Source organism: Ambystoma mexicanum, chromosome 9 (genome assembly GCF_040938575.1).
Source record: "Ambystoma mexicanum isolate Mex_15411 chromosome 9, UKY_AmexF1_1, whole genome shotgun sequence".
Taxonomy (NCBI): Eukaryota; Metazoa; Chordata; class Amphibia; order Caudata; family Ambystomatidae; genus Ambystoma; species Ambystoma mexicanum.
In genome coordinates this window covers 681,931,244-681,953,618 of record NC_090931.1, presented here as the reverse complement: position 1 = coordinate 681,953,618, position 22,375 = coordinate 681,931,244, and the positions used below count along the sequence as shown (strand labels likewise).

Here is a 22,375-nt window from a genome sequence, read left to right as displayed (position 1 = left end):
ATCAAGCCCTCAAAGAGTACATAGAAAAGTCTTTGCGCCTGGGTCGCATACGCCCCTCCACGTCTTCAGCTGCCAGCCCGATCTTTTTTGTGCCCAAAAAAGAAGGTGATCTACGTCCGTGTGTGGACTACCGCCGGCTCAATGCCATTACCACTAAGAATCGGTACCCAATACCTCTTATCACTCCGCTATTGGACTGATTGACCCACGCCTCTATCTACTCCAAGTTGGATTTGAGAGGTGCCTACAACCTTGTCCGCATTCGTAAGGGGGACAAATGGAAGACCGCATTCTGTACACGATACAGCCTTTTTGAATATATGGTAATGCCTTTCAGACTATGCAACGCCCCAGCCACCTTCCAACACTTTATGAATGATGTGTTCTATGACATCTTGGACATATACGTGGTTGTGTATCTTGACGATATCCTCATCTTTTCCCATACCCTAGAAGAACATGTGCACCATGTTCGAGAAGTATTGTCCCGGCTACAAAAACACTCGCTCTATGCGAAACCTGAGAAATGCCAATTTCATGTGACCAATATCCAGTCCCTGGGGTTAAACATCACACCCGGTGGCTTGGCGATGAATTGTTCCAAGGTTCGAGCGATCCTAGAATGGCCGACCCCGCAGACCCTGAAGGCATTACAGTCGTTTCTTGGTTTCGCCAACTTCTACCAGCGTTTTATCTCTGGCTTCTCCTCCATAGTATCACCCCTCACCTCCCTCACTAGTCCACATGTTCCTTTCAAATGGCTGGAGGTAAATCAGCAGGCTTTTGAGGATCTAAAAAACGCCTTCACCACCGCCCCTGTACTCCAGCATCCTGACCCTGACCTACCTTTTATTGTCGAGGCGGATGCCTCCTCTTTTGCGTTAGGGGCAGTTTTGTCACAAGTATGCTCCGCTACAGGACATCTACACCCTGTGGCCTTCCATTCCCACAAATTCAACTCTGCAGAAGCCCACTATACTGTTACTGAGAAGGAGCTTCTGGCAGTGATGGACGCTTTTCGCACTTGGCGACACCATCTGTTGGGGGCCAAACACAAGATCACTGTGTTTACAGATCACCGGAATCTACATGACCTGGCCTCCCTGAAATGTGTGAACAGCAGGCAGGTCAGGTGGCACTTGTTTTTTGCAGCCTTCGACTTTCAAATTAAACACCGTTCTGGTCTGATGCACGGTAAAGCCGATGCGTTGTCTCGTTCCCCCGGGGAGGTTTTGCTACCTATCTTTCCCGACACTCTCTTGTCTCATGAGAACGTTGTATGCACATGTACACCTCCGTTGGCATTGCTGGATGCAATCCGTACTTGGGTCCAGCAGCATCCCGAGCAGCTGTCCGAATGGGATCCAGTGTACTATGACGGGCTGCCATATGTACAGAACCGCCTAGTTCTACCCACCACTGATACCAGAAACCTGGCTTTGGAGTGGTCTCATGACGCCCCCTTCAACGGCCATCCAGGCCAGGCCCGTACCCTGGATCTATTGAAACGCTGGTGTTGGTGGCCATCCATGAAACGTGACGTTGTCTGCTATGTAAACACATGCGCAGTATGTGCCCAAAGTAAACACCGCAGGGGTCGCACGCTTGGCCTCTTGCAACCATTACCTATACCACCCAAGCCCTGGCACACATTGACCATGGATTTTGTGACTGATTTACCTAGGGTCTAGGGTTACGACACAATCTGGGTGGTGGTTGATACTTTCACTAAAATGGCCGGTTTCATTCCCTGCCGGGGTATTCCGTCTGCACCTGTGATGGCTAAGCTGTTCTTTGAATGTGTCTTCTGTCTCTTTGATCTGCCTTCTGTGCTCATTTCTGATAGGGGGTCCCAGTTTACATCCCGGTTCTGGCGTGCCTTAACCAGGTTGCTTGGTATTGATATACGGTTTTCCTCGGCTTACCATCCCGAGACCGACGGTCAAACTGAGAGAACAAACCAATCCATGGAACAATACCTGCGTTGTTTGACGCTGCAACAACAAGCAACCTGGTTGCAGGTCGTTCACTTTGCCGAATTCGCCTACAATAATGCTGTACATTCCTCCAATGGTTCTTCCCCTTTTTTCACTTTGTATGGCCAACACCCCCGTGTCCTCCCGATTCCTGACTCTTCTTCCTCTGTCAACCCAGCCGCAGCTGCCTGTGTTAGAGATGTGTCCTCTATCCATGCCCAGACCGTGGTTCACCTCCAGGAGGCCCAGTCATCCATGAAAGCTTTCGCTGACTCGAAACGTAGTCCTGTCCCACTATATGCGGTAAGTTCCCGGGTCTGGCTGTCCACCCGACATCTCCGTTTGGCGGGTTGTCGGAAGCTTCTGCCTCGTTTTGTGGGCCCTTATGTGGTTTCCCGAGTCATCAGTCCAGTGGCCTACCGCCTTGTGCTCCCGTCTTCTTGGCGGATTCACCCTGTTTTCCACACGTCTCTTCTCAAACCTTGTCCTGCTTCCTCCCGCCTCCGTTCCCCGGTTGCCCCTGTGTCCCTGGATGCCCCTGATGTCTTTGAGGTTTCCGGTATTCTAGGTTCCCACCTCCTTAGGGGCAAGCTACAGTACCTGGTAGACTGGTTGGGCTACGGTCCGGAGGAGCGGTCTTGGGTCTCGGCTTCGGATGTCCAGGCCCCCCGGTTGGTTGCTCAGTTCCATCGGGAGCATCCTTCCTGCCCACGCGGTCGTGGGCCTTTGCGGGGGGGCTCTGTCATGCCCTCCATCCGACCCACCAGTGATCCCAGTTCCCCCTCGGCCCGGATTCACCCCCCACTTACCCTCCGGGGCTCACTTTGGCGGTCCAGACTGGCTCGCACACAGCTACAGCAGCAGCTTCACGCTACTACTCCACAGTCACGACTGCAACCGTTTCTTCATTGGCAGCTGCCGTGGAGATTAAGTGATCAAAAGATCAGGTTCGCTTCTTTGCATCGTGCTGCTGGCTCTATCCGATCGCGTGACCTAAACTCGCGGTCACGTGACCGGAACTCACGATCACGTGACCCGGACTCGCGATCACATGATCAGGAATCAAACGGTACTTAAACAGTGGAGTACTTCAGTACCGCGCTTCACAGCTGTTTTCTCGGAGACCCTGTTTGGCCTGCATTTTGTCACCTTGTGTTACGATTGATCTTGGACCCGGCTAACTCTTCCAGGAACTCTTTTGGATCACGTTATATCTGTGCTTTTGGTTCGGACTGATACTCTTGGCTCTTGACCTCGGATCGTTGTCACGGACTTCTCTTTGGATCCCGCTCTTCATTGTTTCGTCAGCTTGGACTGCTCCACTTGGCTCTAGACCCTGGATTGTTGTCACGGACTTCTTGTGGATTACCCCTCTCCAAAGAATCTGGAACATTGTATGAACTACGACTCATCACCACCCTTACCTGCAATTTGGTTCAGTCCGGCTTGCAGGTCTTCTCCAGGTGGGGTCTGGTGTGACTACCAGTAAGTGCCTCCTACCCGGGACCTTTTGCCTTCTTGAGCCCCGGAATCCCTTCTTCTATCAATTCCTGGTAAGATCCTTCCTGTTTATTGGTTACCCGTGCTTTACCCTGCTTGCTTGGTACTTTACACTGCTTTCCTTTACAGCTTCCGTGGGGCTTCCAGTACTTCGCGGTCCCGGATTCTTCTCCACCTGTGGCCTCAAAGGTTGTATAGGGAGTGAATTTATCATTCTCCCTGTGTGGCAATTGGGGACGGAGGTCTCACATATCTGCACGACATTCAAGTTACAACAATTACACAAAGTGCACACTCTATATAGGGGCACCTAGACAAATTATTTGACGGAGTTGCTGTTGCCGTACAACAAAAAATGCCTCTTCTGGTAATTATTGTAGATGCAGAAAGTGTTTGATCATGTGAGGTGGATATGCTTATGAGCAATATTGAAAAAATGGATTCAGGGGTAAAACCTTGCAAGGAATACAAGCCTGATAATAGTCAACCAGAAGCTCTGGTTCAGATCAACTGGCAATTTGACAAGAGCCCCTTACATTCTGGATGAATCAACTTCCGGGGGCACCAGTGGTCCAGGGATGAATATCGGTTTCTAAACCAACAATCCGCTCCACACCTCTAGTACACCAGAAGGGATCTGAACAGATTGCAAACACAAGCAAATTATAAACCTCCTTGTCCAATTTTGGTAATGTGGTTGGAATGGCAGGCCTATCTCCGCAAGGTTGTGGATCGTTGGTTAGTTGCAACACAGCGAAAATACAATTATTACCCAATGATAAAAGGGACTGTCCAGTCAAGGTTGTATACAAATATCTACTTGTATTATTCAACAGACAGTTCTAGCACACTACAAAATACAACCCACCCTGTAAAGGAATACAGAGGAGAGACCGTTTCATGAAGGAAAAGGGATGCACTCTGGATACTGACAGGAGGGGAGTCTGTAAAGTAATTAATCACAATAGTTCAAGGATACTTGGTTTCGACAAAAGGGGAGCAATGGGTCCTAAAATGTCCCTAAGGGCCTTCAGAGAAGGACCAGGGGTTCAGAACCACAATGTACCTTGTGCTTGTAGAAGTTCTTGGTGCTCGACAGCATTGAGTCGGTTTCAGGGCCCTGTACAGCTTCTGTGACAGAGTCCAAGACAGGAGACCCCTATGGGTTTCAGGCAGCAGGGAGTTCAGCGAGCGAGGCTGGACTGATGGCTGCAGGCTGGCCTACACAGCGGCTCGGGGTCAGGAATAGTCTGAGCTGGGTGGCGGGTCTGAAGCACTGGTCGACGCGTCTCGGACAGAGTGAGCGACTGCGGCATGACAACAGTTAGCGGTGCAGTCGGTTACAGGTCAAGGAGCTCGACTGTCTTGAAAATGGCCTTTAAGGTGAGCACTGGTTGATGCTTGTCGGTGCACTCCTCCTAGTTTCTTCACTGGGCTTGTCATTTAAGGAGGACGGCCCTAAGCTGAGGAGAGTGTTGCAGGTAACGGCCTTGTCCTTGGTTTCGTTCAGAGACTCTCTGGCACTTCCCACATAGGAAGCTTTCTTGCAGAACCTAGCTGGGCACGCTGTGTGCTAGTTGGGTACCGGTTCTGGAGCTGCTTGGAGGGTCCTCGGGGTTCAGTATCTCCCTCTGTTCTCTGGCAGATATTTAGGGGAGGAATCTTGCTTCCCTCTTGGAAATCCGGGTCTTCCTTCACTGGCAGAAGCTGTAAGGCAGACTGTTCCCTCAGCCAGGGTCCAAATGAGTTATTCTGGTTACTCCTTGCGAAGTCTTCACCAAAAGAGGGACTCCGCCCTCTTTTAAATCCAAATGGGCCCCACTGATTGGTGTAGGTTAAGCCTACTTTAATGAACCAATCCTGCGTCCCCACCAACAATCTTCTGTTATGCTTGAGGTTAGAACCAGAGTGCTTTGCAACAGGAAAGGTAAAGGGGTGACTAGTAAGTCCCACCCATCTTCCTGTCTGTCGTGGATCAAAGGGTCTCTGGTTAATGGAGCTCTCTGTAGTTCCTGATTAACGGCAGGTCTCCCTTGAAGTTGTGGCAAGAAAAGACTTTGTCTCCATCAAATCACATACTCCTACCCTCTGAAAGGGGTCCCCCTGAGTGGGTTGCCTGGTGTAAACACATGTACCAGACATGACACTTCACTGCCCTTGATACTGAGGGGCGGGAGCTATCTTCAGGTTGACACAGTGCATATCAAAGTGTGTTGGGGGTTTTCCTGACTTTTGTAAGCCTCTGCAGCTAGGTCCCATGTGGCCCTGTTTGAAGTATACTCTATTAGTATGCTAATTATGTTTAATTGCTGCCACCGTTCTGCCGGCCACCAAAGGATTGGGCAGATCCATGGAACCTTTATTTAATTAAATGGCTGGCCATGGCAGGTGTGGGTGCGATTTCTCGCCGTCACCATAACCAGTACAAAAGGGACCCTATAAAAACTCAAACAGAAAAGAGTTGAGTAAACATTGCTTTATTAACACACAAGCATTCGCGAATGGGCCACAAGATCAACCGTCTCGCAAAGCAAGTCGTCAAAGTGCCGCCCTTTCCCCTGCACATCGTGGTCCTTTTATACCCATCTGTTTTACATTGTCATACATTGCTGCACATAGATTATGTCCACCACAAGGCGGTTCCTCCCAGTCATGACTTTGCATCAACGGTCAACAGTTCAACATCTGCTATTGTGGTTTCCTGTTATCTGTTATTCGCTCTCTCTCGTGCCCCTCTGTGTCCTTATCTCTGTGCACGAGGCTGTGCTTACTCATTCCTTCCCCACCCGTAATCTGTAGATAGTTTTAGCAGGCTCAGCATGCTTCGACATACAGTGACCAAACACAATTCTTCTGTTAGAAACAAGTTCTTTCCAGGTCAGCAGGTCTTAAATGTCGCTGTATAAAGAGAAGGCCTCTTCTTTTAACAAAGGGTACATTCTTTTAACACACATGGTGATTAGTACAAACTCCAAGTGTGAGCACAACATTACATATGTATGCATACCTTCAATCCACCCTTTGCTCACACTTGAGCATCAATCTAAACAGTCCTAGCATAAGCAGATGGCAGGAAAGCAACATCATCACATACTGCATGTACCATAATCTTTTCCAGGCCTCCCATGTCAAAAAATTCCTGTTGTACATGGCTTTTATCCATTGGATTTAGGCGCGTTATGCTGGAAGAACACATGGAAACACAGCACGACACACATACCGGGAAGCATTGGATGCAGAGACAAATTCCTACAACTATTGCTGCTAGAACCAGTATAGGCGTAAGGAGCTGCCTACTATCGAGCATACAGAAAACAAAATTTTGCCTCTTGTGGTACAAACTGGTATTTTCCTCTTACCTTCTGTGTTTGAGGAGCATACACTTATCCGTTCAGGGACTAAACCAGCATATACGGGTGTAGACATAGTTCAGTATATGGCTCAGTATACAGCGTATATCAGTTGCAACCTAGCGATATAGCAATATCCCCTATTTAAAGCACCAGTGTCCTTATTACTCTAATAGTGGTAGGTCTCACTGAAACCCTTCATCCGATCTGTCCCACGTCTCGTAGTGCCTGTCCCAGGAGGGGAACGCCGAAGGCCCTTCAGGCTACAAGCCCGTCGTCTTCAGTAAGGCACAATTCTGCTAAAACCAACAAGAGAGTCCAAATGTTCATCTCCCTAATGATCAAAGTTCAAAACAGTGTCCTTACACGTTGCTTGGCACATACACGTCACAGGATCGGAGGCGATGGGCACACCTGTCACTGGCATCTGGCAGTACACTTGCAACCTGCAGTTTGTCGGTTCCTTTTTCTGGAGGAATCAATAGTGGCAGCGTCTTCTTAATATGATTTGCGTGGTACCAGTGCGGTTTGCCATCAACTTTTACCGCAGTTTGTGTCGCGAGGAGCACCTGAAACGGGCCCCTCCATCTGGGTTGCAGTCCGCTGGTGCGATCGAAGGCTTTTATAACAACCCAGTCACCGGGCTGCACGTCGTGACCTTCTCCTATCAGAGGAGATGGAGCTACTGCGTTCACCTGTGCATTAATAGAAATCAGTCTATTAGTTAACCCAATACAATACTGTTGTAATGCAGGCCATGCTTGCTCAGACAATCTCTTAGGTGATATGGGGGTCCCAATACTTGGTGGACGCCCCATAACAATTTCGAAAGGAGATAAACCATGTGTACGCTTAGGCATAGTACGCATACTCAATAATGCAATAGGCAATGCATCCGGCCATTTCAGTCAAGGGCATCCAGTGTTTCAATATGCATTGTGCTGTGGAGGTGGCACTATTGTCCCGCAGGGGATATGCTTCCACCCATCCTGAGAACCCACATCTCATCACCAAACAGTAGGAATGTTTATTTACAGGCTCCAGCTGTGTAAAGTCCATATACACCACCTCAAAAGGGCAGGTGGGTAACTTACTGTGGCCCGCCGGGGCCGGTACACCTTTCCCCACATTGTATAGAACACATATTTCACATTGTTTTGCCCATTGGCGACAATACATTCCCAATCTTTTGTTGTACCACACAGTACTCAAAACTTCTTCCATAGTCCTTGCGTTAACGTGAGTTGGACCATGAGCCACACTCACTATCACAGGTAAGTATGCATCAGGTAGTACCCAAGTATTCGTATTGGTATGTGCCCATAGCCCATCTACCGTCTCCTCATATTGATCATCCTTGTGCCAAGATAGTCTTTCTTCAATGGTTGCATCTGCTTGGATTTCCTTTACGCGCTCCTTCGTCCCTTCCATAGTCACATCCCTCCCCACTATGAGCTGTCGGGCTTCCCACCGAGTGTCCCTTGTGGCAGCTAGTTTAGCCGTCTGGTCAGCCAAAGAATTTCCCTGCGTGACATAATCCAGTGTTTTTTTATGCGCTGAGCACTTCACTACGGCCACCATTTTGGGCAGCGTAAGGGCTTGCAATAATTCAGCAGTCAATCGGGCATGTTTAATAGTATCACCTTGGGAGGTTAAAAACCCACGCTCTCCCCAGAGTTTACCAAAACTGGAAACCACCCCATGAGCGTAGGCTGAATCAGTATAAATTGTCACTTTCATACCGCTGCTTAACACTAATGCTCTCGTTAGCGCAATCAATTCGGCTGCCTGGGCCGATTTTTCACACACTTTCCCACTCTCAATCAACCGTTCCCCTGTAGTTACTGCATACCCTGCTGTTGTCTCCCCATTTGACAGTTTGAAACAGGAACCATCACAGAATAATATACCCTCATTATCAACCAGCGGGGTGTCTTGCAGGTCTGCTCTACCCTTAGTGTGTTCTTCCATTTGGATCACACAATCATGCCTAATGTCATCAGGTGAGGTGGGCAAAGGAAGCAGTGTCGCTGGATTCAAAGTGTTACACCGTTCAATTTTTACATTACTGGCAAACAGGATCATCTCATACTGTGTGAGTCTAGCTGTAGTCAAATGCTGTGTATGCACTCTATTCAGAAGAACATCTACCGTATGTGGAACCTTTACTGTTACTTCACTCCCTAGGATGATACCTGCACTTTGTTTTAGGGCTGTCGCTGCTGCAGCTACTGCTCTCATGCATGGGGGTAGGCCTCGAGCTACTGAGTCCAGAGTGCTAGAAAAATATGCACATGGTCTCTGTTTACCCCCTTGTTCCTGTGTCAAGACTGACACAGCGCAACCTTCCTGTTCATCAACAAAAAGGCAAAATCTCTTAGTATAATCAGGTGTGCCTAAGGCCGGTGCGTGGCATAGAACATCTTTCATAGCTGTCAGGGCTTTTTCCATCTCAGGTGTCCATTCTAATGGGCCGTTTTCTTGTACTTCTTTTAAGGCTTTTAGCATGGGCTGGATCAATACAGAGAATTCAGGAATCCAGTGCCTACAATAGGATAAAACACCAATTATCCTTCGGAGACCCTTTGCCGTGTCTGGACCTTTTATGGACTGTATCAAAGCAATGCGATCAGTAGACAGAGTTCACCCCTCTTCGGACAACTCAAAGCCTAAATAATGGACCTTTTGTTTTACATACTGCATTTTGGCTAGGGCTACCTTGTGCTTATTCTCTGCTAAGTGCATTAGCACCAATCTGGTCACATAATGGCATTCCTCTTCGGTGGCTGCACATAATAGCAAATCATCAACATATTGTATCAGAGCAGTGTTAGCGGGTAGGGCTAGGTTATCCATCTGTGTTTTTAGTGCTTGGCTGAATATAGCGGGACTTTCTGTATATCCCTGCGGGGCTCTAGTAAATCGATACTGTCTATCTCGAAGAGTGAAACTAAACAGGTACCTGCTTTCTTCGGCAATAGGAATGCTGAAGAAGGCATTTTTCAAATCAATTACCGTAAACCATTTCGCTGTTTTGGGAATTAAAGTGAGTACACTTGAAATATTAGGGACAACTGGATATCTGGGTTCTACTATTTTGTTTATTTCTCTCAAATCAATAATAAAACGATAGGGTACGGCTTCATCACCTTTCTTGTGTACTGGAAGGATCGGAGAGTTACAAGGGCTATCATTTGTTGGCTCTACCACCCCTAAGCGTATCATGTCCTGTACTATTTGATATAGTGCCTGCTCTCCCTCGTGTGATATGCGATATTGTTTTATCCTGGGCAACCTGGCACCGGGCTTTAGTTTGATTACTACTGGGGAAACATCCAACACTCCTACATCATTCCCATGAGTGGCCCATAGTTCATTCGGGATGTCTTGGAGTTCCGGGGGCAGGGTTTGCATTACTCCTATCATACTCATAGGTTTGCTTATGGTCATTCTCACTCCCTGGGGGGAGCAATATATTGTGGCCCCTAGCGTTTTTAATGCATCAATACCTAACAAGTTTTCTGGGCAGTGATTGGTCAATAGCCACCCATTCTCCCATTTTACCCCATGAAGTTCCGCTTCTACTATTTCACTTACAGGAGTCTTTATTGGATTTCCCCCAAATCCAACTGATACCTTGCTTTTATCCGATAATGGGACAGCGGGACGGCTCTGATATTCACGGAACTGTTTCCAGCTCCCGTGTCTACCAGACATCTCAAGTTTCGGTGGGGGCCGATCCTAATAGAGGCATAAGGCCCCCTTTGGTCTATAGGAACCTGCACCACTCCCGCTATCTCATTCCGGCATCCTCAGGACATATCGCTTGCGTTATCCTGAAAATCATCGTTATAGTATACCCCTTCTCCACATTCTTCACCCTGGCATACACCTTGTACTTGTGTCGTTTGTCGTGGCTGATACAGTAGATTGGGGGGAGGCGGGGCCGGCCAGGGAACATCCCCTCTTGCTTGTCCGTCAAAGCCATTGGGTTGAGGTTTTAAACATTCTATTGTCTTGGTTGCTGTACCCACCAGTCCTATTTCCTGGGGCAAATGTTGTCTGTGAAGGGGGCCGTACGCCCCTTCCTCTCCCACCACTCTGGGGACACTGGGATTTCCAGTGTCCGGGTCTCTTGCAGAAGGCACATACATCTTGGGGTAGCCCATCCCTCCTCCCATATAGCGCACCTCCTTGCACTGTACCTCTTCCTGTCCCTTGGCCCCCTATCATGTTGCTACTATAGCCCTGTGACGGGCCGTTATAATTGTAGTTATACCTGCCTTGGGGCCCTTGATGCAACTGTTGCATCAACACTTTGGTTTTTAAATCCTTCTCTTGTCGTGCCTTTTGTTGTCCCTTCACTCTTTCTCCTCTTTCATAATACCTGGCCATTTCGAGGAGATCCCGGGGGTTTCTAGTCATCCATGTACTTTCTGCCCTCCTAATGTTCTCCTGAATTGGCCCGTGGAGCCCCTCTACAAAGTTTGTGGCAAAGTACCGTTGGCCTGTTTCAGACCCTATCTCTAGCCCACTGTGCGCTTTGAATGCTGCTTCATAACGCAGAAAGTACTGTGCTACTTCCTCACTTGCACCCTGTATCACAGCGGACAGTTTCTCCACATTCACATCAAATGGGGGTAACACCTTTTCTAGAGCCCTCAGGACTGCCATGCCATGCCCCCTTAGGGGTTCAGGATATTCCTCATGCAGTTTTCTATTTTTGCTCGCATCCATTACATCTTTCCATTTTATTGTTTCATTGTCTTTGGCACGAAAGGGGGTCCATATTTCTTCTGGGACAATGGCTAACAATATGTTATCTACATCCTCTACGGTAAATAACCCTGGTCTGAATAACTTTCCTACTTCTTTGTAGAATCCTGCTGGGTCTATACGGGTGTCGGGGATGGACTTGGTGATGTGCATTAATTCAATTCGGGATAAAGGGACATACACATAGGTTCGCATCATGTTACCAGTGGCTGCCTCTATGGTGGGTTGGCACTCTCTCATTGGCATTAATAGTAACTTTTCCGTATTTGTTTGTTCACTCACAGGGGCCTGCGCTGGTGGCGAAACAGAGGATTGATGACTAAGAGCTTTCTCTTTTATTTTTTTATAATCTTTTAATAGTTTCTCCACCTTAGCCATCCTCCATTCTTCCGCCCCTGAATCATCCACTCTTATATTAGATAGCAGTTTCTTATCCAATTCCGTCCTAATCCTATTCCACTGGGACACATATCTAGTCTCCTTTTCCTCTTCTATATCATCCACCCTAATAAGAAGATATTTAATTACGTTTACTTGTATAGGCCAGCCAAGGCCCTCCATCAGACTCACCAGGGTGGACATGGACTGCGAGTGTATGGATGCTATCATACGATTAGCTACGTTTTGGCCCGCCTGGTCTGCATCTTTGAGTTTAGCCTCTCTTTCCTTCACCTCTCTTTCCCATGCCCTCTTTTCCTTCTCTCATTCAACACCTCCCCTTATTACTTCCGCTATTACGTCGGACATACATCCCCATAACTGAACACTGGACGCAGTCACTGGTAGTAACGCGACAGCATCCTGATATGCTGAGGGCAGATCCGCAGTACTCTGTCCTCTCAATTTACAGTTACCCTCATAAAAGGTATATAGTTTAGTGGCCACTGTCCTAAATTCCAAAGGTGTCAAACGCCCCAATTGGTCCCGTAGGCTGTCATTGAGGGGTGTGCCATACAGCCCGGTCATAAGGATTTGCAAGTCTCCATCTCTATCCTTTTCTACAGTAGTCGTTCTCCTATGGTCTATCAACCTATCTGGGTCTCCATACTTCATTGGGAATTCCACCCTTTCACCCTCACTGTCTGCCGGTGGAGCTGTAGCTCCTGGAAACAATAATTCAGTCGTTGTTTGTTCTGCTTCTAGCCCTATCACATCTTCATATCGAGGCACCGGCACGGCAGGATACATACCCCCACTGTTCTTAATCATCATATGTCTATCCAACTGATCTAGCCTCTCACCCTTCTCTTTTATCTCTAGATCATGTAATTTTTGATTAAACACTCTCTTCTGCTCCTTTGCTTTTTGTTTATTCTGAGCATTGCGCCTGCGCTTTGCTTCTACCCTCCATAGTCGTATAGCCTCAAACTGTGAGGGTCTAACCCGTCTTTTTACTAACTCTATTTCTATTTTGGATATGCGGTCTATGTCAAAGGACCCGGTATCTGGCCAATTATGTTCAATCGAATCTTTTGTATATTCAGACCACTCCCTTAAAAACAATGTCGAGTTCAATCCATGTTTAATCAACATATCAAATGCAGGGGTTCCTTCAAGGGGGGCATAGTGTCTCTTGCCTATACCTCCCTTGTGGGAAGCCGTTTAACCCATCTTGGCGGTATACCGCAATTGCCTAAAACACTCACCTTTCCCAAATATGCACCTATTGGCTAACAATAATAATACATCCTCCTGGCGTATCTAACATATCATATCATCATTTCAACATTACTTCTTCATAGACTGACTTACCACCGTCCTCTTCACAAACCCTGAATCATTATTTCCTTATTCCATCATGCATCCGTCCATACCACTTATCTTAAGGGTCCCGCCAGAGTGTTCCGGACCCGAAGGGCGACAGCCTGCTGTTCCACCGCCAACAGAGCCGGAAAAACAAGGATGACGCGTTGGTTGCAATCAAAGGTGCAGATTCAGTTGTTGGGGCCCCGTGATCAATTCCTTCTCCGGTTCCGCCGCGGCGTTCCTCACCCAGTGACGGACTGTCGCTCCTTCGCGTCCCACTTCTGACACCAAAATTGTGGGTGCGATTTTTCGCCGTCACCATAACCAGTACAAAAGGGACCCTATAAAAACTCAAACAGAAAAGAGTTGAGTAAACATTGTTTTATTAACACACAAGCATTCGCGAATGGGCCACAAGTTCAACCGTCTCGCAAAGCAAGTCGTCAAAGTGCCGCCCTTTCCCCTGCACATCGTGGTCCTTTTATACCCATCTGTTTTACATTGTCATACATTGCTGCACATAGATTATGTCCACCACAAGGCGGTTCCTCCCAGTCATGACTTTGCATCAACGGTCAACAGTTCAACATCTGCTATTGTGGTTTCCTGTTATCTGTTATTCGCTCTCTCTCGTGCCCCTCTGTGTCCTTATCTCTGTGCACGAGGCTGTGCTTACTCATTCCTTCCCCACCCGTAATCTGTAGATAGTTTTAGCAGGCTCAGCATGCTTCGACCTCTTCTTTTAACAAAGGGTACATTCTTTTAACACATATGGTGATTAGTACAAACTCCAAGTGTGAGCACAACATTACATATGTATGCGTACCTTCACAGGGGAAAGGTTTTGCCCTCCCCCTTTTGAGATGCCTTGATGTACTCCTGGGTGTCGTATTCCAAATAAATGTGACAGGGAGGGCTGCATCTGTAGGTTGTGTCCACGTAGAGGACACAGCTCTATATGTATGTTGTGTGGTGAGCATAGGAAAATGTGTGCAGATTAGGCCCCACACATTTTCCAGGTGGACTTACCCTAATTCAATTTCATATACAATTTCAAAAAAAGACCAAGTGAGCGGATGGTCGAATTCCTCACACATTCAAACGTCTAAATCAGAAATCCTGTCCAATTTCACTTTTACTTTATTCCATGTTCTGACAATCGGGAGATCTTGTCTCATTCTGTGATAGTAAAGCGTCCCTCATAGCTAAACTGTATGCCGGTGACACCATGATGTCTACTATTAAGCCAATCCAGCTTTCCCAACTCTACTTAACGAAGCAATTGTATATGGTAACTATTTGGGTTTTAAATGAATGAAAGAAGAAACCACTTCTGACCTGGAAGTGTACAGGAATAATGAACTGGGCCCCTGCTACTTATGTCAGAGATTTATTAATGGTTCGACCCCAGAACATCGAAGATCTATGAAAAATGAATAATGAACATTTGTGGCAGTATATCCAGATATTATTGGCGGAGGATCATAACTAACAGATACATGAACTCTCAGAAGAATACATCTTGTGAAAATAATAATGCAGCCCAAAATAACATGTATTCGTGCATGCCCTTAGATACGCAACCAAAACATGGTTCAGTAAACTCTGTGCTTGACTAGGTCAGTTTATTTGACAAAGTAAACGTCCCAGAATTTCTAGAAACACACTTGAGTGATATGCACACAGGTGGTTCATCACTCCCAGACCATGATTCCTAGAACCGCGTGGCAGATTTGAATAAAGTAAATCTCTCGATTGCCACAGTCTAATTCAACAATAAACTCATCCCGAAGCATCTTCAGGCATGGCCGGAAGAAGATGATCCTATCTCGGATTAGCAAGATGGCTTCAGAGCAGGGCTCTCAAGTGTAGATCAGGCTTCTAGCCTGACATATAGGCAGGGGAAAAGGCCCACTCTATGCAGCCCTCTGGGACTACGCACAGGCCCTAGATAGGACCATGTTATGGGAGAGGTAGGGGGAAACCTTGGCAGATCAAGATCGTATCTTTGTGAGCCAGGAACCCACGTCATTCCAGGACAAATTAGGAGCAGAAGAGCAACTGAGAGATTAGAGACCAGGTCAGAGGTCAATGAAGAAAGGTTGCCTTTTCACAGCATTTCTGTTATACAACAACACGAAGGACCTTTTGGAGTCCCTGAATGAAGTATCTCAAAATGCACCAAAACTTGGGGTCTAACACCTACCAACCCTGCTGCACGCTGACCATTCAGGTTTCCTAGCGCACACACCGATGGTGTTAAAGAAATTGCTGAACACAAAAGAAGCCTTATGCCTTGCCAACAAAAGCAAGATTAATGAAGTAGAATCTAGAATAATAGAGGGGGGAGGAGGGGCAGGATGAGAAAGGGTTTAACACTTAACGCACCAAAACAAAATCGAAGGCGATATTTAAATCGCAGCAAGAGGATCATTTATTAATGTAGAAATATGAACAGAGTCACTCAAATTAAAGGATTCTGCTTTGAGCACAAAATACAAATGCCAACACTACTTGTGAAGATTGTATTATCAAAAAGTTTGTCACAGTTTTCTACGGAAGCAGCCCAAAAGGAAGCCCCATGGCATGTGCACATGCTGGTAACTGTGTGAAATTGAAAAAGATTTTGAGAAGGTGTAGGAACAGAAATCCATGCGAGGATCCAAGAAAAGATTCATTTGGATCCAAAGTAATTTTGATATGGTGTAACAATACAACACAATACTTAGTCCCTAATAACGAGAAGCTGCTCTTTGGAGAATGTAATGTGGTCTGCAATACCAGTACCAGATAGTGGGCAAATAATGTGCGTCCCTAATAGTTGAGCATCGGATCCCAAAATGTAATTGTGCATGGCAAACTTAAATACATAATTGGTCTACATATGTTGATACTAACCGCATACAAATCTGGCAGCTTGAGGAGGGAGACAAATTAATTATTGCTTGCTTCACTGTGTGGACTCTTTGTGGGCCCTTGTGTTGTGTTGGCTGGAGTCTGGATAGTGGTTTACCTCAAACATTCCACTTTATTACTTCCTGAATTTACTTGTAAAGAAGAAATAAAGCAGATTTCCTTTTGTAACTAATATAACCTCTGCACTTCATGGTAGAAGCCATCTGGGATTATACCAATGAGCCCCAAACAAACAAGAATGGCAGTCTTCTAAAAGCACCTTCGACCCCCTCCATGAGTGTTGACTTGTTCATACGGTGACAAGCAAATACATTGAAGTGTAATTGTTTAAGGATTCTGGAATATTTATTTATACATTTTTTAACGTGTCAGAATATGCCTCCCATTTCAGATCATGGGATTGATTGTGTCGGTGGTGGTTTAAAGGCCGTAAATTGTGTTTTGATTTGAAGTTTGTATTTGTATCTAGGATTCTCCAGAGAGCATACTAAGGGTGGTTAGTTCATTGTTTTTGTAAAGCACTAAATACTGTAATTTGCATCAATAGTGGTAGCAGAGGTGAACAGTGATTTGCCATTTTTGTTTTTACTGCTGCTTTTGGACATTTTAAACTCATTTTGGAGATTTATTTTTGATTAATCTGTTTGTGGTTGCCTCCCATATAGAGTCTGGATACTGAGAAGCCTGAAGAGCCAGTGAAGAGGTCTCCGCTTTGCCAGGAGAGGAACCTCGCCAATTTCTCCTATCGCTTCTCCATGTACAACTTGAATGGTATGTGGGATTATGGACCCCCCTTCTGCTTGTCCGGTAGAAGGCAGCAGCTAGGTAGCAGCACTGGACATGTCCCTCTCTGTAGTAGTTAAGCAACTCTTTCCAGACAATGTCTACTGCTTTCTTTTAGAGTCTCTCGCTACAAGCTCTTCACAGATACTCTACCACTGGATGTCCTCTACGGATTAAACCATTCTGGCTCAGGTTATGCTAGGTAAAGTGAGAAGGTCACTACACTAAACTAGGGAATGAAAATGATGTGGAAATGTGTAATGTGCAAAGCCCGTTGGAAAATATTTTCTTAACATTACTCTATACCTATCTCAAATATGACTCCAAAAGAAACCATAGTGGTGGAAGGTTGAGGTCAGGAAAAGCTCCTGAGTAAATGACAAATGAATACATTGTTCCTTTATTTTGTGGCCTGGCATATCAGAGCCACTTTTTGTGACAGTTCTCGGATAGTTCTTTTTGCACATCACTCTTCCTCACGCCACCTGCACTTTCTCCTTATTCAGTGGTTCACCTTCCCCATCAGTGCCTGGGTGTGTCCAGTCTTCCATTAGTGCCAGATCCCTCTTTGCTTAGCTCAGGCTTTCCCCTCCTTCCCTTTCCACTAGTGCAATGTTCAGTGCTTAATTTGTGGCGGTGGTTGCCGGTGGCCAACACTGGCACTCTTTCTTTCGGCACCAGCACTCTTTTGAGTCTGCAGACTGCAGCTGAGCTGCAGAGTCCTCCCTTTGTCACACTTGGGCCCTGCCATGCCTTCTATTCATTTTAGTTTACTCATTTTGGATCTTTGTACACTGGCATTTAGACAGTGCTCCTGGCATTGGCATATAAGGAAACCTAGGAGGGTGAAGAGATGTTCCCCCGTTTACACAATATCACCTAGTAGGGGATTACCTTCTAGGTTGCGCGAGAACACAGTCACTAGTTTAGCCACTCGACCACGTCTGCGTAGTATAGCCTTTCTAGTGAAGGATAGAGTTCAATGCATTTTCCAAAGGAACCACCATTTCAAAAAAGCCACTTTTGCTGGTGCACAGTCAGTCACATTTTCTCAGTTTCCACATCCTTATGTGCATTTACACATGGTTCAGTCGGTCTCTGCCTGAAAGAGTGATAATCGGTGAGTAAGTGGAATGCGGCATGTGTGAGCAAAATACATATTACTCCGTACATAAGTAAGATAGCTCAGCAGGTTGACCTCTCGCTGTTGTGATCTGTGTGTGATATGCAGGTCGCAGGATCGTATCCCTCGAGGGCAATTTACCCTTTCATCCTTCTGAGGTCAGTAAAAGAGTGCAAACCTCAGCTGGGTGATAATTGTATGTTAACATGTTCCAAGTACAGTGCTTTTGGTGAAAGTGCTAAATAAATAACTAATTTCTGTTATATATGTTAGTATTTGTATGTTACCTGGGGTATGCGCAGCAAGGCTACATTATGTGAAGGCATCTTTAAGCTCATGCAATAATGGTAGTGCTTCGTAGTCTACATGAAGCAACTTGGGTTCTAACATGATGCAGTGTGATTATTTTGTTTTATATATTTAACTGTAATACCTATGTACCGACATTATATCAATTTCTTAATGTAAGTGTTCCCATTGGTGTGCTCAGAGTTAAATAGTTATGTTCACAGTTACAAAATGTAGTGCAGTGGGTGGCGGGGGGAAATCGGGGTTAGAAAAAAACATCACCCCAACATAGTAAGCAGACCACATCTCTTTCCAATCATTGCCTTGTACACTGGATTTGTTAACCGGGACCTAATATAACCTGGCCATGCCATGCCATGCCATGCTAGCTGGGCCAATGCAATACATTCATGCTATGTTAACTGGGCATAAGGCTATTTGGCCATGCTGCTCTAATTGGGCATAATTGATCTTGCGCTAACTAGGAATAATGGAAATTTGGCAATGCTATACTATTATTATTATATATTTTTCTTACATCTACAGATGGGAGAAAGCTACGACCATGAAATAATAATAATAATTTACAGACTTTTATTCAATGAAAACCTTCAAGTTATTTTAACCAATTTACAATAAAAAAACCAGAGTATAAAGATTAATTTAGCAGGTCTCATCAAAAGCTTACAATGTCAATTCATAAGGTTATCATTAAAATCTAATATCACAATATAATACAGTAGCAACAAATTCATACATATCAAAAGAAAAATACAAAGCTAAGTAATAATCAGGGAGAGTCAATGCTCGCAGTCTTGTTTGTTGGTTCTACATTTCCTATGAGAGTTAATCCCCTCTTGAGTGCCATGAATCGCTGTAGCCAAGCCCTATGAGTAAATCCAGCTGTTCCAAAGACCACATCTGGATCTAGGCATTGTCTTGGAATCTCATGGCAATGCCTACCTGCCAAATGCCCAGATTATTTAAGATTGGTCTGATATACATACTACTTAGCCCTTTGGATTTTTGGCAGAAGAATAGGAAGTGGGTGACATTTTCCTCAGCAATACCATGCATTGGGCAGAGGCCACTCGTTGACCGCTGCCACCTAGCGGTGGAAATTGCTGTGGGCAGAATACCTCATCTAAAGCGTAGATACAGTGATTTCTCGAAAGGAGGAAATATATCATCTAGGTATCTCTTAGACCCTGGGTCCACCACAGTTTCTAGATAGGATGCACCCAAATGTAGCTTTCGTGCATCTACCACCAATTGATCTTGTGCTAGCGTGAAAGCTCTGGACTTCAGGGAGTTAATATCCTGCAGCTGTATTGATTGGGGGTTATTCCACAATTCAAGTACATTCATTTCAGACGGACATTTCTTTATGTGGACAAACCAATGTAAACTCCTCCATACCCCCCATACCCTCCATCCAAACCCATAAAATGTATCGGCGCGTTTTGTTTGTCAAGACCCTCCTCCTTCCAGATCCTGGCCCAAAACCACAGTGGTTTAAATTAGATTTCAGCCATGATCCATGAGTTGTCTAATTCCAGATGAGTTAGGGCAAAAGGTGCCGATGTGGGGAGCAGCAAAAGCTTTTTAATAAACTTATTCTCGCAGATTGATAGCTATAGATGTTACCATGCCCCCACAACTCGGCACCATAAGTAGCTGCAGGGATGGTTTGTTTGTGGTATAACTCAAGCGCCGGGGATGTTGCATGTCTACCGTGGTTTGCATTAAAGGACTGTATGCCCCCACTATATTTAGATAGTGTTGTTGCAGCTTTAGCTACTGGGGGGCTGCAGCTCCTGGAGTCCTCGTATCGCACTCCTAAATAATCAAATTGAGAGACCTGGCCCAACATGAAATCTTCTACTGATCATTTTATCTGCCTAGGTTTTGCATGTGGAGGTCTAAAAACCATAACTTTACATTTGGCAAGATTTAAAACCAGTTGTAGATCTGAGCATTTAGAGGCAAATAGCTTCAAAGCACGTCTTAATCCCTGAGTAGAAGTAGCCAACAGAACCACATCAACAAAGAAAAGTGCTGGATATTTATCCGCCTCCAGCTTGGGGGGATCCTAGCACCCCTCACAAAGCGTCAATGATTACCTGTATTTATCCAGCATGGGCTTTGGACTTCTCTTTTGTCGTCTCTGGGGCCACCTTGTGTTTGCCCGGATGGTCCGACTTCCTCTTGGACAAAGATCCTGAGCGTTGACTTGAGCCAGTCGTCCAAGTAGGGGTAGAGGTGAATCCCTTGCAGTCGTGACCATCTCCTGACGTGGTGGGGTCTGGAAATCCACGCCTCCAGACAGATGAGCGCACTCCCCAACATCTTATTGCTCGAGGGAAGCTCTCGTCAAGCGTTGCCTCGTCCCCACTTCCACCCCAAATTCCTATGTCAGCTCTCCCCCAGTCCATATCTAACGGAAGCCGAGTTGGATGAGTATAACAAACGGATGATAGCCACCAGCTCTGTCTGAGCTCTTCGGTTCAACAAAATTCCCATAAAGCAGCTCTTGACACAGTGTCAAAAGCGGTTTTCAAGTCATGGAACACAGCATAGAAATACATTTTCTTTAATGTGGTGTATTTGACAACGATCAGTGAAAAAATGAGGCATTGGTCCAGGGTACTCCTCTTGGGTCTAAAACCAGCCTGTAAGTATGTGACTACCTCTTCGCGGTCTGCCCATTGTTGGAAGTGCTTCAATAGAAGCTTGCCAAAGAGTTTCCCTATCCCATCAAGGAAGGAGATCGGGCGTTAGTTAGCTTGGCTATCTTTGCCCCCTTTTTTATAAATAGGCACTATGATTGCCCTACGCCACGATTCAGGGATTTCTCCTTTAAGCAACAGAGCATTAAAGTATCTACACAGTACTGGGGCCCATAACCCACTCTAATCTTTAAAAAGGTCTCTGGGAATTGCAGCTCAGTGTAATGGAACCTGGGCTATACTTTCTCTCACCCATGGGTGCTCCTTCCCGATTCATCTGACTACTTACCTGTGGTAGCAGTCGCTGCAGCACAAGTGTGATGGGCTGGCATGAGTAAACCAAGATTTTCTGTGCCCTGGCACTTTTCTCTTTTTTTTACAAATTAAACACTGCTTATAGACTGAGGAACAGGTCATTATTCCGGCTGGGAAAATTACATACCAGTCGCCAACAAGTTATGGCCTGAGTAAAAGCTGAGGGCTTTAAATTGGAAAAGGGCCAATATCACAAGCGATAATGACCCCTACGAGCTCTACAAAGCTATTAGCACAGTGTGGTAGTAGCAATAGAAATCTTGGAGTTTTCGTGGTGAAGTAAAAAATGCTGCTTCAAGAATGTGTAAAGTAAATGGACAAATTGAGTTAGCAAATTAAATGTGGTTTATTTTGATGTAAATAACATGGTTGTCTTCGTATGTTTAGCATTTTAATTGCAGCTTGGTTGAACCGGAACAGGTTTAACATGAGCATGCATTAGGTTTCATGTAAAAGTAAACTGTTTCTCTATGAAAAAGTGAAGGCATTTCCCAATGATTTTTTCATTCTCTTTCGTGTGCTAAATAGCATATTGCAGCAAAAAAAGGTCCTCCCAGATACAGAGTGTCTTGTTGAAACAGAATCTTGCCTGTAAATTGCATTGTTGGTTGCCTTTCTGCATCTGAAGACAGAATGTTCAGAATGCAGTCAATATCACTGGTTATTGACTGTACTCTAAACATTCTGATTGGCTGAGAGGAAGCCAATAATGATTTCCAAAATCCCTCCGGAGTTTAGCTCAGTCTTTCCTCTCCTTCTCATTATTGCCCTTTTCTTCCTTTAGTATAGAGATCCTCTGCTTCCACCATTGGTTCTGAATAGATTGGAACCCATTGGAGTGAAGAGACATAAATGACTGAGCGTTTCCTGCTG

The 22,375-nt window shown here is 45.7% G+C and overlaps 1 protein-coding gene across 6 annotated transcripts in view; it reads left to right on the top strand.

Annotated features, from left to right (window-relative positions):
• The window catches only part of RAPH1 (Ras association (RalGDS/AF-6) and pleckstrin homology domains 1), a 509,976-nt gene that overhangs the window by 296,870 nt on the left and 190,731 nt on the right, over window positions 1–22,375 (top strand). For all 6 annotated transcript variants that reach the window (XM_069615546.1, XM_069615548.1, XM_069615547.1 and 3 more), the window contains one exon: window positions 16,930–17,035. In XM_069615546.1, the coding sequence (XP_069471647.1) occupies window positions 16,930–17,035 (106 nt within the window). The remainder of the gene's footprint in view (window positions 1–16,929; window positions 17,036–22,375) is intronic.